Raw genomic sequence first — 20,163 nt, forward strand, 5'->3', positions numbered from 1 at the left:
GGGCCATGGTGAGATCTTGTGGAACCACTAGCATTAGTAATGACTGGCACCACCTGTGAGATGCAGATAGTTTCTGGATTACTTGTTAATTTTTACATGCAGGTAGGTGTCATGGAGGTTTAAAGAGCAGATCTGGTCACTTTTCTGCAAGATGTGGCAGAATCATTTGCACGGAGACTATGTGGAAGGTGTATTTGGAGATAAAAGTGTTTAGACCACTCAAGTCTAGCATTGGACTGGTGCTGTTCTGAATCCTGAGTAACATTCAGGCCCTTTGTAGTTTAGTGGGATCTCTTGGAAGGCACTTTTATTTCAAGATATGTAATATCTGTAATGTTTCCACTTTTCACTAGTTGGGGTGTCAGGGAAGGGAACACTATGGTTGAAAGAAAAGGAATATTGCATCACCTGGACACAGTGTTCCCCCATCTGTCTGTGGTGATACCTTCAACTCTGACAGATGAAGTGACAAATGACACCCTCACTGCCTGCAGAGTAGTAGCAGTAGTCGGGAAAGACCTTGCAGCTGTAACTGTCCTGCTGTTAAAGAACTGTGACTGCCCAATGGCTGCTGATAACCCAGCCATAGTCACTGCAACCTTTCTAGAAAGAGACTTTATTGTTGTACTCATGGCCCAGGTTTGGCTTATGTTGTTGTTTTCCATGCCTAAGCCCTAAGTGATATGATGTCTCATGACTTTAGCGGAATAAACATTTTGTAGTAAGAAAAAAAAAACTTTGACTCTAGGCATTTTTTCTGCTTCATCTTCAGTAATTCCCTTGACTTCTGGGCCAAATATTTCAGGAGTGTAAAACTGAATATTCATAAAAGTTGGCTTGGTGACCTTGTAGAAATTGCTTAGCATGACCCTCTCAGCAGAATAGCACTATGTTGGATTCACCATATAGGATGTTGGCTAGACAAACCTGGAAGACCCCATCAAAGTTGTGAGGGTCTGTTGCGAGTGTCTGGTGGAGATTTCTATGTGGAGTAAGCCACCATGTATCTTTGTTAATCACCGTTGGTTAATATTGTGGATGAAGGCCCATGTACATCAGGTATTCATAGTAACGGCAGAGGTGCTGTTGTTTTTTTCTGAAGTTGTTATGCTAACAGATGTTATGGAAAGTAGGCAAAAGAATAAAATAAAATGTTCATTTTCTGTACACAAAGTGAATTTGAAGCCTTTCCCCTCAAAAGAAAGAAGAGAAAAGAGGAGAGTAGTGGATGAACCAAAGATTTCAAAGGATATCCAACTAAAAAGCATATTATAATCTTTTCTGATCATCTGCTTACTGAGGATGAAAATAGTTTGTTAAATATAGCGATAAACTTTGTTGCTAAGCTACACAGTAATATAGCAGTTACTTTAGTAAATTTATCACATTGAGAAATTTGAATATGAATATATGGTAGTTAGACCAATGAAGACGGAAAACATATACTTTTGTTTTCTAAAGTAATCTACATGTATTCCACCATTTCAACTGACTTTAAAAATGTTTACAATGTATATGAAGATATAAGAATCTCAAAATTCTATAGATTTAGTAGTTATAATGATTTACATCAAAGTTAAATGTGCAGTTTTAATAAACACTGCTAGTAATGAAAGCATTTTAAGAAATAAGATAAAGGAGGTAAGATAGTTTGTGCAAGAAATGCCTGTGAATACCAGCCTATGAATAAAAAATATTATATGGACTCAATGACTAATGTATTTGAATGTGTGTGAAATCCTTTGGAGTTAACAGTACTAAGCATATTTACAAAAAATAAATAAATAATGAAATGTATATAACATTTTCACAGATGTAACTAACTTCTGAATAATTAATTATCTGAAGTGTGATATGATTTAAGTACCTAATATAATAGGATCAAAGGCTATTATGAGGCAGTTTGATCAGAAGCCAACTGAACCTTACCAGTAATCACTCTTGGGCTTTATCATCCTTTACAAGGATGGTAAAGTCTGTAAGTCCCATAGTAAGTTTAAGGGTACCCATTAAGTTGTCAAAGCAGCTGTTTCCAAAGGATAGCAGGGAATCACATTGCTTTACCTGTAGGGGTGAGCGTATTCCAAAGCAGGGGGAGCAGGATGATGAACTTATTCCATCAGGTAGTCTTACTGATGGAGGCTGAGATCCTTTGCTGTAGTTTTGGCTTTAACTGTTTGACTTAACCTTGACTTCTTTTTTCCTTGATAACAGCATCTGTGAGGTAGACATCTCCCCTTATGAGCCTGTACAGTGTACTTGTAGAAGAATTCCAACCTCTCTTGGTAACTTGAGATTTTTGCAGCCAAATATAATTTTTGTTAGGTGCCTCTGTAGTTTTTTTTTTTTTTTTCACTCTACGTGTCTAGTAAGGTACGTGTCACCTATTCTGTGAGTCAGACTAGAGCAGAGTATAAAAGAACAATGGCTTCCTTGGTTTTAGAAGAGATGCCTTTGGCAAGTAGTTATCAGATGTAGAAGGATTTCCTAAGTGCCGTTAGCACATGGTGATTTAAAGGAAAGAAAGTTGTCAGCTCAGGTGCTGAGGTCACCAACTACTGCCTCTCTCGATAGTGGGATGTTATTGATGCAGTAGGTTGCAGCAGTTTGCTGCTTCCTGGAAGGGATGATGCTGGATTTCTAGGCATTTAGTTTGTCTCTTTTTGCTGCATCAGGTGATGATTTGTACTAATTCATTTTGAATGGTATAGTTATCTTGGATTGATTTTTTTAACAGCTATACCCATCTTCTCATCCTTGGCAAATTTAGTTAACTGAGAGAGTGGTGGTGTCAGTTTCGATATCAAACAATTAAATGGTAAAGGGGATGAAGCCCAACACAGATCCGTGAGGTGTACCACTGTCACCATTAGTCTGTCTGATGAGGCATCACCAACTCTGACAGTGTATTCTGTCCTTGTGCCAGTTTTGCTATCACATAGAGAGCAATGCTTAATAACATAAACTTATGTATGATTCCATCATATGGTGCCAGATGGCTTGGCTAGATCAAAATGGGCAGCACGGACAATGTAACCACTGCCCACTACCTGCATGACCTTTTCAAAAAAGTTTACAAGTTTTGGCAGGTATGACTTACCCTTTACAAAGTTGAACTGCTGTGGATTGAGCCTAATCAGATTTTTTTATATCATGATATATGAGGTCAGTAATGATGCATTCCACAGCTTTATTGGTAAGACTTGTAAGACTGATGAGTCAGTAAATTCCAGAGTACATGGTGGATTCACCCTTCTGGAGGGGCATCACTACTGCAGTACAACAGGATATGGGGACATAGCTTATAGACAGGCTTCATTTAAACAGTCTAAGGAGGGGGTCCACAGGTGTGTGCTTTGACATTATTTATTAGGCAGCCTGGTATGTTTTTGGGACCAACAGAGGAGGTATTTTTTTTTTGGTTTTGTAGGTATCTCAAGGATTTGGTCCTTGGTGATGGTTGAAGAGAATGACAGTCTGTGGTGTGACTTGAGTTGGGATAATACTTTCAGGGGAGAAGCTGGATGTAAACTTGTTTGCTGGTATGCTAGCAAGGTCTTTCAAGTTTCTGTGAGGGAATGTCATGGAAATATATTTGGAGCAGTATTGTGAACTTTAAGACCATCTTACAGAAAGGTTGTGGATTCAAAGCTAACGTAGTTGTTTGACAGTTGCTTTCCACCCGATGTGCAAATAAATATTCTCAAAGTTTTGTTTTTAAGAACAATAGAAACACCAGTAATTAAGTAATTATATTAACTTGAATGAAAAAAGAAATTGAAACTGGGAATTTTTATTAGGTCACCCTCTTAACACCTAAATCCTTTAGAATGAACTTTTCCAAGTAAACTCTTAGTTTACTAAAAATGGGCCAAGCTAAATGCTACAAAGTGTTGTATCATCAGTTTTTATACACACCCCTCCTTCCCTCATGCTATATAGACAGCACACACCACTACAAAATAAATATGTAGCCCAGGATGTGGGAGCTCGGATTAGTGATTCCCTTTCTTTTGACTATCATGTCACAGCGGTTGTCAGGAAATCCTTTTATTTAGCACTGCTAATTGCTAGAGGAATATCATCAAGGCCTAAAGAGGTAATCCACACCATTGTACTCTGTACCAGTGTGTGTACTCTGCACCAATCAGGCCAGTTATCTATTGCAGCACCCACTCTGGGATGTATTTCACTAAATATGTCAAGCAGTTAGAAAGACCCTAAAGTTTCCTAACCAAAAGCATCACAGTTGTAAAGTCCTTGAGCTATCAAGAGGGGCTGGAAGCTTTATCTCTTTATTCAGTGTCCTGTAGACTTTTGAGAAGAGATCTCTGTCTGGCTAACCAAGTCATTAAAGGCCCAGTTATTAGTGACCACCTGTATCTCTGCAAGTCTAATGACTCTATCAGTACTAGAACCAGAGTCCTAAATCTTCATCAAGAAATAAAGAAAACACAATGGAGGGACATATTTTTAACTCAGATCCTCTCAAACCACTGAAATAGACTTCCACTGTTAAGCAAAGTCACTCACTGTCTTTCTTTAAACGTAAGTTAGTTCTCTAGATAGATACCCCCATTTGCCTGACACTTCATTTGCCTGACACTTCATTTGACTGACAAGTATTATTAGCAAGAAAATGGAATATGCCCCCTTCCCCACTGCAGTGCAATCCTGGAGTTAGAATATATAGTTAGGGGGGTGTGGGGGGCACAGCCCCCCGCAACGGGGGTGTGTGGGGGGTGAAGCCCCCCACTTCATTTCATATGATATTGTTAACTTTTGATGTAATATTGCTTAGTAACAGAAAAGTGCTGTGCCCCCCCAACTATATATTCTAACTCTAGGGTCGTACTGCAGTGGGGAAGGGGGCATATTCCATTTTCTTGCTAATAATACTTGTCAGGCAAATGAAGTGTCAGGCAAATGAAGTGTCAGGCAAATGAAGTGTCAGGCAAATGAAATTTCAGTCATTTGGTCTCAGGCAAATGAGTGTCAGTCAAATGAAAGTCCCATATATGTATATGTATGTATATGTTTGTATGTATATGTGTATATATATATATATATATATATATATATATATATATATATATATATATATATATGTGTGTGTGTATGTGTGTGTGTGTGTGTGTGTGTGTATATATGTATGTGTATATATATATATATATATATATATATATATGTATATGTGTGTTTGTGTGTGTGTGTGTGTGTGTGTGTGTGTGTATATGTGTGTATATGTATATATATATATATATATATATATATATATATATATATTCACTTTATAACCTCGAAATACTGAAATATCAATTTCAGTATCTCGAGACTATAAAACCGAATCCACAAAACACTGACACAAAAAAACGCGAAATTCACAACACCGAAAAAACCGCACACTATACCACATACACCACATCACCCACATCACAACATAAACAAACAAAACTACACACATACACAACTCATACACACATAAGCAGGGGGCAAGCCCCCCTGCAGCCCACACCCCCTTACTTATATATGCTAACTCTGAGATCGCACAAACACAAAACAAAAGCCAACTCACACACGCACATTCTCCGACCCCTCACACACACATCAAACACATCAGCACACTCACACACACTCTAACCCTTAGAAAACACTTACCTGACATAACACCTACATCCACACACGGCACCGTGCACCATCAAAACACAATCCCAGACATTACGCAGCGTAAGGTCATAACCGCGAATTTGACATATATTCGAGTTCGCGATTATGACCTTTCGCTATTTTTAACATTCGGCTTTATAGTCTCGAGATACTGAAATTCGATATTTCAGTAATTCGAGGTTATAAAGTGTTTCTATATAATATAATATATATATATATATATATATATATATATATATATATGTGTGTGTATGTATATGTGTGTATATATATATATATATATATATATATATATATATATATATACATATATATATATATATATATATAATCACAGATAAATGTTGAGATGCATATATGTAGCTACATTATATTAAACTATTACAAACCCTGCTTTTTTGACATTCTATTTTCATTGAGTGTTATGCATATACATTCACTGGTCAAATGTTATATGTTGTAAGATGATTGTCTGAAGAAGAATGAATAATTTCTGAAACACAACTTGATTTTTGTTTTTCAATTACTCGTGTCTTGAGATATGATTGCTTTACAAACTTTTTTTGGAATACATTTATCAGTGACCTTAAAGTGATCATTAATGTACGCCATAGATATGTATACTCTACAAAGGCTCATGCAGACTGTTCTCCATCACAGAAACATTCAACGTCCCCATCAGTTTACAAAGACTAGTTTGCATGAAAGATGTATTCTTGACCCGTAGACCCACATGTTCTGTATGAAAGCTGTGCTCACCAGTCCCAAAAAACACATCTGGGAAATGTTGCTTCATAGATCTGCTGTCTGCTTCTGTAGATCCAGACAAGATAATTTGTATCGCAAATGTAAGTCATGTGACAATATTGATCTACACGAGTATTGAGATAGCAGATCCATCCATCCATCTGTTCATCCATCCACAACCCTTTTTTTCCAGTTTTGCTCATCAGGTTGGGATGTCTTTTCAACTTCAACAGTGACAATCATCTAGAGCTGGGGTTTACACCACCTAGCCCTGCCAATGTATTTCCAAAACATACCAAACGACATGGACCTTTTTGTTAGACAGATTTGTTTACTTGTTTGATTTCTGTTTACTGGGAAAGTCCAGCTGGTCAAGAATCCGTTTTCAGTGGTGGCCTGGGGAGAAAAGCTGAGCAGAATACAAATTACAACAGTAGCTCACCATCACACACAATAAAATACACAATGGTGAGAGAAGAATATAAACATCAAACAAATGTGTAGAAAGTATGCAAGATAATGCATTTGAGAAAAATAGGTATGAAAAAATTATACAAGATCAATGCAAAACGAGTATAAAAAGAAATAAAACACTGCAGGCACCCACTATACCCCTCCTTGTGAGTGCATACTTCTGTACAATTGAACTTTTGAAGACTACCACCAAGGGGTGGCCTAGTGAGTCAAAAGCCCACCCCCAAGACACACTTTACAACATCGTCCCTCCTCTGAGGAATTGTTACAGATCAGTTCCCCAATGTCATAAGCCCAAACAAGTTCTGAATCACATATTATACATCCAAAATCTACAGGCCTCCACAGCATCACTCTTCTGTTTGTTTGATTTTATGTACCACATGTTGAGGGGTTCTGAACCTACATAGGCATCCTGAAATGCTACATCTGTTCTATGTCGTAGTTCTAGTCTTCAATCCCATAATGGCAGTGAACCATTGTGCACAGAGATGCACACCTCGTATACCCAGGCACACTGTCCAACATGAGCCTTTGTGCACTGCATATGCAAATACCTGAGATTCCCTAGGCCCACACAAGTTGATTTGAATCCTCTGTTAATTCTTCAGTTCTGCAGACCCTTGAATCATTCTATATCATTTGTCTGTTCTCCAGGCACATGGGACCAGATGAGTACTTCTGCATTGTAGGACTGCTATTCAGCATCACTGATCTACACGGTATATTTTGCATGATGATCTTTATTGCATGCTGTTGGATTATATCTGTCAGCACATTAGGATAATCTGCACTGTCACCTCCACCACCACTGACTCAGCTGAATGGCTGTGCATTATTTATCTGTTTCTTAGCCACATAGTCTGACATGATTTATTCTGTATCTTTGATCTTTTCCTTAACTGTAAAATGTTTACTCCTAATTTTTTTCACGGTAATTTTTGTCCTCCTACCTGCTGACCATTAAGCTGGCCCAATCCACCTCATTCCATTCATTGCTCCACGGGACAGGCTATAACCCCAATATCATATGAGATGAAAGCCATACTGGGGAGAAAACATATAAGCAGCTATGAGGGTTGTTTGTGTCTTGAGACTGAAGGCATTCTCTGTAGTTCTAGCCCCACCTGTTAGGTGTGGGATTTCCTACCTGTGTCACTGCAGGGACCCACTATACCTTCCCCCTTCTTAGTATATGCTTTTGTACAATTGCCTTTAAAGGCTACTGGCAAAAGCCTACATTCAAGGCACACTTTACAACCTTGCCCATCCTCCGAGGAATCGTTACAGTTTGTCCATGCTGCTGCCATCTGTCCCTCCATACTGGACACACCCATCCTCTCCAACCAATGACTTTCAAGTAACAGAGCTTCCAAACAAATGTACATCACATGTGTCATAGACACAGCTTTATCTCTGGCACCATGTCTGGCTGTCCACTCCCATATTTCAGACACAGACTGTACACTGGCCAGTACAGAATTTGTACTAACTGTTGCATTAGCAATCCTTAGAGGATGTTGTGAGTGATTGAATGGCAGAACAGATATTTCAGTAGTGCATGTGCAGATATTTGCATTGTAGAAATAATATTGGGGATCATCAGTCCCACTTTTCCCTTTCTTTAATAATATTTTACATACTACAAAAGACCTTGATTTTTCAGGTATGACCTTCCTTTGCCACTTTGGCCTGGGCCAGGGTCAAAGCACTACAACTGCTCCTAACCTCTGTGCACTACAAATGCCCTTTGGAACTGTTGAATTACTCATTCTAGGAAGAAGGCTTGTCCTGAGAGAGAGTTTTCTCATTAAGCCTGTCTTAGATAAAACAAAAAAAACTGTTTGGGAAGATGCTCAGACACATCAGTCAGTTAGGCGCCTGCCTCCTCCTCCTTTAAGGAAATTGTCTTCCCTCATGCCCTCACATCTACCTCAGCTAAACATTGCCATATCTACTACTGTACTTTAAGGGTCACATTTTGTTGGTCATACTGGTGGGCTCAGTCTTGAACCCAGCCCCATGTCACCAGTGCTGCAGAAAGATGATCTGTCTGTTTTAGTGGATTGGTCTGTTTTCATTTTGTTAGCTATATAAGTGCATGGTTACAATTTCTACTATAACATACAGGTTTTCAAAGTGTGTCTTTTTGTATCTTCATTGTTTCCTAGGAATATGTTTTTAGTTTGGAATAGTACATTATGCGAGAATCTGCAAAACTATACCGATTTCTCCAAGTCAGACAGCAGAAGCACATCTAGCAAATTAATGAGGAAACAAACATGAAAGAAATAGAAGAAAACATTGACTGCACTAAACGTAATATTATTGACTCTAAAATGGCAGTATTTATTGGTAGCTGAGAGATGAAGAAAAAAGAAGCCAAATCTCAGAAAGTGATGGAAAAACAGATGAAACATACTGAAAATGATGCTATGGCTACTCAGGAGACATCAGGCAAAACGTTGGATATCAGGCAACAGGAACCTGCTTGCTTGCTGAGTGTAAGTGCGATTTTCCTTTCTGCTTTTGTACATGTTTAGTTCTGGAACTGAGGTGAGGAAACATTTGAGAGAACATACCAGCAGACAAAATAGTCTAATTTCTCTTCAGAACACATGCGTTTTTCACCTTTTTCTAAAGATCTCCATGAAGCACGTGCGTTTTTCACCTTTTTCTAAAGATCTCTATGAAGAGGACCAGCAAACTAAATAAATTGAGCAGAGTTGTTGTTGTCTTTTGGCTTTTCCCGGTTAGGGGTTGCCACAGCAGAACTCCGGTCCGCTAATGATTGGCAGTAGATTTTGATGAACGCTGAGGTGCCAGCTCGACATTCAATGAAGGCACACCCATTTACGCATGTCTTTCGAATGCCCACCCAACCGCGGGGAGGACATGCAGACTCGACACAGAAGGCACTCCCCGTACTCCAGCCGAGAATCAAACAGGAGAACCTCTTGCTGTGAGGCAACAATGCTACCGCTGCACCACCGCGGATAAATAAATTAAGCAAAGTAATGCGCCTAATTCTGAATTACTCATTCCCATTTTATTAATTCCTCATGGCTGTAAAAAAAAAAGTTTTAAATTAATTTGATGGGTAAATGAAAAGTAATACATACCACACAAATTATTTTTGTTTTTATTTTAATAGTGCTTTTGTCTTGGGGTTATTACACAAACATGATATCTTTTTGGAGACATGACAAATTTGGGATTTGACTTAAACATAGAAAAAGATCAAGAATTTGAAAAATGCCACTTAGGAGGATAATTGGAATTTGACTTGAGCAAAACATGGAGAAAGATGATGAATTTGAAATATGCTAGTTGGGGAACAATTCCCAAGCCCTTCACATGGGGGCTGTGATCCTTCTATATAACTAATTTAATGTAATAGCGCTGACATGTAGTGCATTATGGAATGCAGGGGAGTTTGGAGTTGTACCTTAGGACTTTGCCCTTCTCTTGTTACTGTGTATTATGCTCTATAACCGAAGATGGGATTTTTTTTTTCGATTTGCTTTTTGCCCTGACCATTCATCCCCCTCTCAGACATGCCTATTTCTTGGCTGTAAATTTAACTTGTTAAAATGTGAGGTTAGTGTTTAACAATTCTGTAGAATTTTTCATCTGTTAGCATGTTAAATGTTTTTGAATGTCTGTGAGTCACAAATGTTGGAAATGTTAGTGAAACTATGTTTAAATATTATAATCAAGGAAAGAAAAGGAATGTTTTGATGCATCAATCAAAAATGAAGATGTATTAGTCTTTAAAGCTGACAAAGGTGGAGCAATGGTGTTGTTGGATAGAAATGTATGTGAACAAAAAATGGGGGTAATGTTAACAGATAACAAATTCTATAGAAATGTTAATATGAAGGAAGTGAAAAAATGATATGCACAGATTGATTCCTATATAGAAGAATGGTTCTATACAGGAATAATAGATGAAAGAATGAAGAGAAATCTAACACTAATCCTAAAATAAGTAGGATCTTTGGAATTCCAAAGAGCCATAAAAACTTAGATTCACCACCCTTAAGACCGATAGCAGTAAGTCGAAACAGCAAAACTGAAGGAATGTCAGTATTTGTAGACAAACCTCTACAGAAGATAGTACCTAAGAGTAAAACTTATATAAAAGATAGTTATGATTTGTATGAAGAAGATAGAAGGGATTTGTGTACTAGACTCACATATATTGGTAACTTTAGACATCAATTCTCTGTATACTATGATCCCAAATAAAGAGGGAATGGAAACGGTTAGAATTATTGAAATCTAAAGAGTTTTCTTTGAGTGCTGTGGGACTGCTGATGGAGATGATTGATTTAGTTTTGCGTTATAATTATTTGGATTTCTATGAGCAGAAGTATGTTCAGACGAATGGAGTTGCAATGGGTGCAGCCCTAGCTCCAAGTTATGCACATGTTTTTATGCAAGGCTGGGAAACTGACAATATATTGGAAAGTGAGTTTAATAACTATATAGTAAAGATGCTATGTTTTATTGATGATGTTTTTTTAATATGGGGAGACTCCGAAAATGAGTTAGAAACATTTTTTAATTACATTAATAATGTTTGTTCTTATCTAAAATTTTCCTATAATTATGCTGTAGATAAAATTAATTTTTTAGATCTTGCTGTATACAAAGATGGGAACAAACTTATTTCTAAAGAAATATATAAAAAAGACTTTCAAAACAATATGTATCTGCATTATTCCAGCCTACATCCAAAGAAAACTAAAATTAATGTAGTTAAGGGACAACTAAAAAGGATAAGTCATTTAACAAAAGAAGACAATCTGTTTGAACAAGAAGCTAAAAATTTTCTGCAAAAGAATGCAAACGAGAGGGTATCCATAAGGAGAAGTAGGAGTTTTATTTAAAGAAGAACTAGAAAAAGGAAAAACAAATGTAGTTTACAGCAACAGCATTGATGGCAGTTGTTGTTGTTTGTTGTTTTGGCTTTTCCCGGTTAGGGGTCGCCACAGCGGAACTCCGGTCTGCTAATGATTGGCAGTAGATTTTGATGGTGCCAGTTGCCAGCCCGACACCCAACCTTCAGTGAAGGCATGCCATTCACGCATGTCTTTTGGAGGCCACTTGACCTGGTTTGCAAGGGCAGTTAGCCTAGTACTAACCATGAACTTATTGGGGTGGGAGGATGGCATAATGGTTAAGGTGTTTGCCTTACAAACAGAAGATGCAGGGTTTGATTCTCACAAGGGGTAAGTGGCTAAGCTTAAAATGGCCTGCAAAGGCAGTTAGCCTAGTACCAGCCTATGAACCTGTGAACCTATGAACCTATTAAATTCTGCCCTCACAAGCTGTCCATTCTGAGATTCTCCATAATCTTTCTAACCTTCTCTGCTTTGCATGGAAATCATTGCAAGATTACTGAGCTTTAAATTGAAGTAGCCATCCTGTGCTGGGCTCATGCGTTTTCATGTTGTATAATTATGTGTATGTACATCTACATGTGTGGGTAATATGTGTAGATGGTCATTTTCATAGGTGGAGTGTATGCTGTGTTGATGTTCTCCTTATATGCTCTCTTCTACATGGATAGTTATGTAGGTAGAAGGCATATACCTATCCACGCAGGAGTGACAGAATATAAGGATAGATGTGTAGGTGGGATGGGTATGTCTGCAGTTATTCTGCTTTTCTTTATATGTGTGTGTGTGTGAGAGTGTGAGAAGACTTGTGTTGCATTCAGCGTATGAGTGGCAACTGTTTGGAAAAGTGTGCACGGTCCAAATTCTACCCAACCCAGCTTCTTGGAACTCCTTTTCATAACACAAGACGAAAATAAATGGTGACAGGAAATTTAAAGAGAAATTAATAGAACATCTACAGAAGGATTACAAGTGCTCCTACTATGACACATGTTAATGGATAGGTTGTGACATTCTAGGACGTATGTTAAAAAGGTAACTAGGGCAGTATACACACCAGCATATGTATGGCTGAACAGCTTCTTCTATGTAACCTGTACAGAACTGTGCTGCAGAAAACCAGGTTGCTGTAATGCATTTAATAATTTAACTTTTTCCTGTTGAAATATGTTATTCTCTGTTTTATTAGTGTATCTTTCAATGTACCATTTTAATTGAATATTACAAAGGCATCATGAGTTGACTATATATTTCACAATACCAAACAAAGCATCAAAAAACCTTCAAAAATTGTTTAATTAATCCTGTATCCCCATAAACCCCACAGTGTTCTAACAGCACAAAAAAATGTTGGCGTACAAAGGACAGGCCGTCAAGTTAGTTTTGCATGCACCCAGAAAAACAGCAACGTACTGTATACTAAATCACAGTAAACACAATCTGCAATTTGTAGACTGTAGCCCAGTTATGTCCCAACCAGACTTCAACTCTGTATTCTCATTCTGTGGAATAATTAAGCAATAACCCAAGTCTGGGTGTGAGTAATGCTAGATTTACCCACGGTTGGTGTGGTTTGATCACAAGGGCGAAGCCCGAGTGACCAAACAAAGACAACCATGGCTAAATCTTGCATTATCCACACCCAGATGTGGGTTATTGCTATTAAACAATAACATTATTTAAGAAAAAAATACTTACTTTTCTTAAATAATGCCTTTGTATAATACCTGCATGGTGCCCTTCTGTGGTTTTCCGCTATCCTGGGGCTTTTTCTGATGTACTGCACATACGTATGTTTACGTAGTACATCAAAGCTGTGTAGAGGAAGCAACGGAGAAGGGAAGATCTCAGTTTCATTTTTAAAGCTGTCTCGCTATGTTAAACAAGTTTAACATAGCAAGATATCTTTAAAAAAATCAACGGAGAAAGGAAGATCTCCTTTGCTTTTTTTTTTAAGATATCAGCAACGGAGATCTTCCGTTGTCCGTTGCTACCTAACACAAACAAAAAAATGAAGACTTATACTAATGGAAAAAGACCGGGCGATCAAACCTTTTTCCATTAGTATATGTCGGATTTACAACGGTCATGCTGGTTGGGCTGGCCAATCAGTGTGCACATTTTGGAATACTAATTGGCAGCCATTGTATAATTAAGCAATAACCCACGTCTGGGTGAGGTTAATGCTAGATTTACCCATGCTTGGTGTGATTTGGCCAAGAGGGCTTCGCCTTCGTGACCAAACAAAGACAAATGTGGGTAAATCTAGCATTACCCACACCTAGATGTGGGTTATTGCTATTATACAATGACATTATTTAAGAAAAAAAATACTTACTTTTCTTAAATAATGCCCTTGTATAATACCTGCGTGGTGCCCTTCTGTGGTTTTCCGCTATCTTGGGGTTTTTCTGATACTGCTGTGGTGGTGTTGTGGTAGCTTTTTTGTCTCACAGTAAGACGTCCTGTTCGATTCTCAGCTAAAGCGTCTTCTGTGTGGAGACATGCGTGAATGGGCGTACCTTCGTTGAAGGTTGTGCGTCAGGGCTGGCAACTCGGTATGTAAAAATCTACTGCCAATCATTAGCGGACCGGAGTTCCACTGTGGCGAACCCTAACCGGGAAAAGCCGAAAGATACAACAACAACTGCGAATGCGTATGCTTACGCAGTACATCAGAGCTGTGTAGAGGAAGCAACAGAGAAAGGAATATCTCCGTTGCTTTTTTAAAGCTGTCTCGCTATGTTAAACAAGTTTAACATAGCAAGATATCTTTAAAAAAAACAATGGAGAAAGGAAGATCTCTGTTGCTTTTTTTTAAAGATATCTCACTATGTTAAAACGTACAACATAGCGAGATTACAGCAACGGACATCTTCCGTTCTCCGTTGTTACCCAACACAAACCAAAAAAATCAAGACTTATACTAATGGAGAAAGTCCGGGCGACTGGACCTTTTTCCATTATTATATGTCGGATTTACAATGGGCACGCTGGTTGGGCTTGCCAGTCAGCGTGCATGTTTTGGAATACTAATCGGCAGTCATTGTATAATATCCATTTACCATTTGGTGCAAAACATTTCCATCAATAATTAGTGACATAAAAAGAGTTTTTTAGTAACATTGGTGGAGCACAGGAGCAGTTTAAAACCTTAAGTCTAAATTTGCCTAAGAACAATACTGATTTTAAGAAACCGCTGCAAAAATTCTAAACCTGCTTCCTACAATTCAAGCAAGTAAGGCAAACAGCATCATTATGATCTTCTGAAAGATGCCACATTTCTTTTTGCCGAGATGTTCTACAAATTATCCCCCTCCCCCCCAAAAAATTCTGTCCTACAAATAACTGGTTGTTGTATACAGAGTATCATATTGCTAAGCCTTGTATTTGTTGTATAATTCTTAACTGATAAAGATATAGCTACACAGAGACCAGTACTAACTGTTTTGCCCACATCTAAAAATACTACACATCTTATATGGGTGACTTTATTCTATTTTGTCCTAAGCTTGTGGCTGAAAGTGCGATCTTGCAGTTCAGTCCTCCTATCATCCAAATAAAGAAAACAGCAACATGTACTCATTGTTTCTCATATAGAAATATATAATTTTATGTTACTTCCAAAAAGAAGAAAACAAGAAAAAAACTGAAGCACATTTTCTATCATTTCCAGGTACCAGAAACTTTTGAGGATGTAGCTGTGACTTTCTCGGACGATGAGTGGAAGATCTTAAAAAAACAAGATAAAGAACTTTACAGGGAGGTGATGGTACAGAACTATGAAGCCATGCTTTCAGTGGGTAAGTGCAGTCTACCTTAGGAAGTAAGATCTTTAGTCTTGACTTACAAGTTCAATAGTGAACTAATGTGTCAGAATAATTCAGAAAAATATGCTGTATACTTGTTTGGTGGTACTCTGTCAATAAATATGGTCTTTACTCAGCCAAACCTCTGTCTGTCGGTCATTCTCACCTTGTTGACCTTGTATGGACTCAAGTGATCCTTCCTTCTCCGTTTCTTGTTTTGAATATGCCTCTCATGTATAAAACCTTACAGCGGTTTATGCTTTGGGTCTATATCTGGGTCTATATCATATATGTTCGAAGTTTGAAAACTTTGAACGTTAAATAATCGAATTTAAATGTTCAAAGTTTTAAACATCAAACATATGATTAAAAAAAAAAATCACTAATAGGAAGATCAAAACCCAACATGGACTTAAAATACCAGCAGAACGAAAGGATAATTATAAATTGTTCCACTATGTCAGGAAACGAAGAAACACCTCAAAAAGTCTATGAACTAATCCACAATGACACTACCCACTTGGACCCATAGGAAAATACCAGCATAGTACCAAATAAATGTTAGTGCTAATTTCATACTAACTATAGTTTATAGAAATTTCACTAATTTCCAAATACCAGCATCCTCCAAAATTTACTATGGATAAAGTCATAACTACCTTTACCAAATACAATAATACCATTATCTCTGGGCCCTGTTAGTATTTACAGATACCTAATCACTAGTGTTAAGTCTACCCTATCAAAGCCTCTACTAAACCTTTTCAGCTAGCACTGAGTATATTCCTGAAGCATGAAATTGTCACTATAGTACTTTTAGGCCGAGATGGGTTTGCATCTGACCCAGTAAAATGGAGCATTGTGCTCTCATGTGTGGAAGACAGTGCGTACAAAAAAAAAGTTTTGTTAAACATACATGGGTAAGATGAATACATCTTAAGATATAACTGGTTGTAAGGTATTAATATTAGTGGTATTCCAACATTCCATGAATTATAGGCTGTGTTTAATACAGTCTAATTTGCAAAGCCATGTACTGCATTATATTTGTCTTTATAAACTTAGATTTTTAAAGTTTGGCCTCATCAGGGGTATGTCATGCCCTCTCAATCGTTTTTTGAAACAGTCACTAAAGCTGTGGGGGGGAGGCTCTTCAGTTCACCCAGCAAATGGATAAAGCCTTTGACATACTTCCCAGATCTTATGTTGTTAACATAGTTAAAAATCAAAGCATAAACCCCTCATATTTTGAGATGGATAGCAAACTAGCTGCAAGACTGAGCATGGACAGTTAAAGTATCTGCAGCTACATTGTAAACTAAAAAGGTGATGAATTATATCTGTCAGGTCTTTTTGCTGGGACTCTTCTGTTTAGTATCAGATTCTCCAGCCATCAAAGATGGTAATCTGGACCTGTGTAACTAAATTTCTTGATTACAGGCTAGATGATGTTGGCTCAACGTCCAGGACTGTTTCAGTGCAGCTTGGTCTAGTTGTTGCGTATACCTAGTGTAATGAAAACGGTTTTAAATTAAATTCTAAAACATGCAGCATTGGTAAGACTGTTCTATGACCTCTAGACACCCCTCTCAAGATTTATTTATCAAACATCTTGGTATCTTTGTTGTGGTCTCAGTCTTCTGATGACCATGTTTTATTTACATTAATTCCTTAAATATTTTCAGGAAATTATATGTGGGCAGTTATGTACAAAATACATTAATACTGCCATTTCCATTTAGTGATTTTAAATGCAACTCCATGATGAATTTGACACAACCTCATCACCCACCTTATTGTAGGATGTTGTGGTCATGGTGTGCTTCTAGTGGCAAGGAAAAATCTATATATAGTATTTTACTTTTGAAGTAATTAAAGTCTATTCAGATGTGTTTAGCTTATATGCTGCCTTCCACATCCTGAAAAGAAGACCTATAATTACAACTAATGGAAGCTGAGTATAAATTAGCCTGACAGGCTGTTACAGTGAAAAGCTGGTAAAGTCCTGCATTCAGTACTTGTGTATACAATGACATATGTCAGTCCTCCTTTGAGATTTCTTAGTAAAACTTTCCTAGAGTTATAGTTGAATATGCAGATAAAAATGTACCTAGACTCCTGTTTCACCTTCTGGGGTCTATACAGTTTAGAGCTGAATATGATTTCAATATATTATTCCCTGAGAGTTTTTATAATGGCGTGTTTCCAATAACAAAAATACTTTCCCTTTTTTTGAAGAACTATATATATTGTTATGATAGTTCAGTACAGATTTGGAAACAGAGTACAATGCAGTTTAGTAGCCTAGTATGATTTAACAGCAATGCAGATCTAGTTGATGGTGCCTGTCTGTTACAAGGATGCATCCTCAGAACTGTTAAATGTGGATATTCAGTTATAAACTGTACTCGGGTTGTAATTTTCGATGTTGTATGTTTATAACAGCCACATGTTTAGCTTCTGAATGCAGTTCACAATTCCTGTTAATGTTTGTTGTATGAATATTTCATGTGCTGGAATGCATCTCCTTCAGGGGCAACAATCATATAGTGGATTTATTTGTTATCATGTTGTGTAATATAGTGGATTTATTTGTTATTATGTTGTGTAATATATATATATATATATATATATATATATATATATATATATATATATTTATATATATATATATATATATATATATATATATATATATGTATATCTGCATTATGCAATAAAGGAAAATATGCATGTTTGCTGTGAGTGTGTTTAAATACATTAGCAGTAAGGTTTATTTGAAAGGCAAACCATGTACTATGTGCTTGATTTACTGATCTGCCTCTGCAGTTCTGCTTTGATTGATTTAAAATCACAGTTTGTACACAAATCTGCACTATTTGCATGAATTACATGAATAGGTACCTTGTTTGCAAGAATTACATGAGCAGGTACCTGTAATCCTGTGGGTGCTATTTGGGAAATAGAAGACATTCACCAGAATGTCTTTTAATATTAAATTATATTTATTTACAAACAGTGGGTGATACCCTACTATATTTTTAATATTACTGTTGAATCTTCCAGTAATAAACATCTTTATGCCATCCCAGTCAAAGAGGATAAAGTGATGTGTATAAGTGATTTGTCTATGGGAGGTTAAAAGGTTTTTATTTTATTATTGGATGCTGTGTGCAAATGATCTGTCAATAGAAATTAAAAGGTTTTTATTTTATTAATGGGTGTTGTGAACTTTGATATAAGGGAAGGAGAGCTGAATAAATGGACTACAGCAATTTTTGAATGCATTAATATCTTCAAGGTTAAGTGATTGGCTAAATTTTTAACTCCTGAAAAAAGAAACATTTGACTACTGCTAGGAATTTTTATTTTATTTAATATCTACAGCACACCATTGTCTCATGTTGTTTGTCACATGACTTGTATTTACGGCACACCATTGCCTCATGTTTGTCACATGACTTAGTATTTTAATCTGCTGCTGTTTTACTTCGAACTAATCTGACAGCACAGAAGTCATTATGTTTAATTTACTTTATTATATATACAGATATGGAGCATGATAGTTTCTCATTAGTAGTTTTATTCTAATATGAATAGTAATGCCTCCTGTATGGTGGGTCATGCATTAGGGAGCAAGGTGGCATCTACAAGCTGACATGATCTAATGGGATGCACAGGACATAAATTATCCACCAATATTTGCAAAAAGTTGTGAAATTAAGAAGTATGCCAATATTCCTCTTATTTAGGTGAGAAGTGGAATGTGATACTATCGTTTTAGGAAACTAGGTTAAAGCTGTGGGTGTTACTAAAAGAAAATGACAATAAACTGTGGCAAGTAATTTGAATATGCCCACTGATATTAGTGTTTGTTTGACTCAAAAGTTGTTAATATTAGCAGTAATTTATTAATATCAATATTGCCAGCTTATTATGTTGTACAAGGGAGCACTATGTGAAAAATGCATAATATTATAGGAGCAATATGAGCTGTGCAAGATAAATGTGCCTCATCATGTAATGTGCCACCTTTGAATTGTTAGACTGTTGACAGACAAGTTATGAACAATTATAAATATTAGCAACATATTTCAATTAATAATTCAAAAAAATGGAGCATCATCCTATCATTAAACACACTTGGGTAAGATGAATACAACTACAGATATAACTGGTTGTTTGAGGTACAAGGTATTAATGTTACTGGTATTCCAACATCTCATGAAGTTTAGGTTGTGTTTTATAGAGCCAGGTGCCATCTGTAAGCTGACAGAATGTAGTTGGCATCCGCAATGAAAACTTCAGATGTGAACAGCTCATAGAATTCAACATTCTTATGCACTGTGCATATAATGTTTTAGTAAAGTTTCACCTCATGATTCTTTTATTCTACTAAGTGACTTTATTGCTTACACAGGATATGATGGAGATTGAAAGCATGATTTGGAGGATTGACTTGTCTGATCTGAAATCAAGTGGTGAAGTGCACTTGGATTGTCCATAACAAACACTATATTTGAACATGATACTTAAAAGTTCTTTGACCAGACAAACAA

General features: G+C 36.9%; 1 protein-coding gene across 1 annotated transcript in view; it reads left to right on the forward strand.

The window, feature by feature from the left end:
* Nucleotides 1-20,163, forward strand: part of LOC122813855 (oocyte zinc finger protein XlCOF6-like) — a 72,712-nt gene that overhangs the window by 24,088 nt on the left and 28,461 nt on the right. The window contains exons 2-3 of the mRNA XM_044086393.1: nucleotides 9,060-9,392; nucleotides 15,472-15,598. Coding sequence (XP_043942328.1) covers nucleotides 9,255-9,392; nucleotides 15,472-15,598 — 265 coding nt within the window. The 5' untranslated portion in view covers nucleotides 9,060-9,254. The remainder of the gene's footprint in view (nucleotides 1-9,059; nucleotides 9,393-15,471; nucleotides 15,599-20,163) is intronic.

This window comes from Protopterus annectens, chromosome 10.part0 (genome assembly GCF_019279795.1).
Source record: "Protopterus annectens isolate FY-2018-M chromosome 10.part0, PAN1.0, whole genome shotgun sequence".
NCBI lineage: Eukaryota > Metazoa > Chordata > Ceratodontiformes > Protopteridae > Protopterus > Protopterus annectens.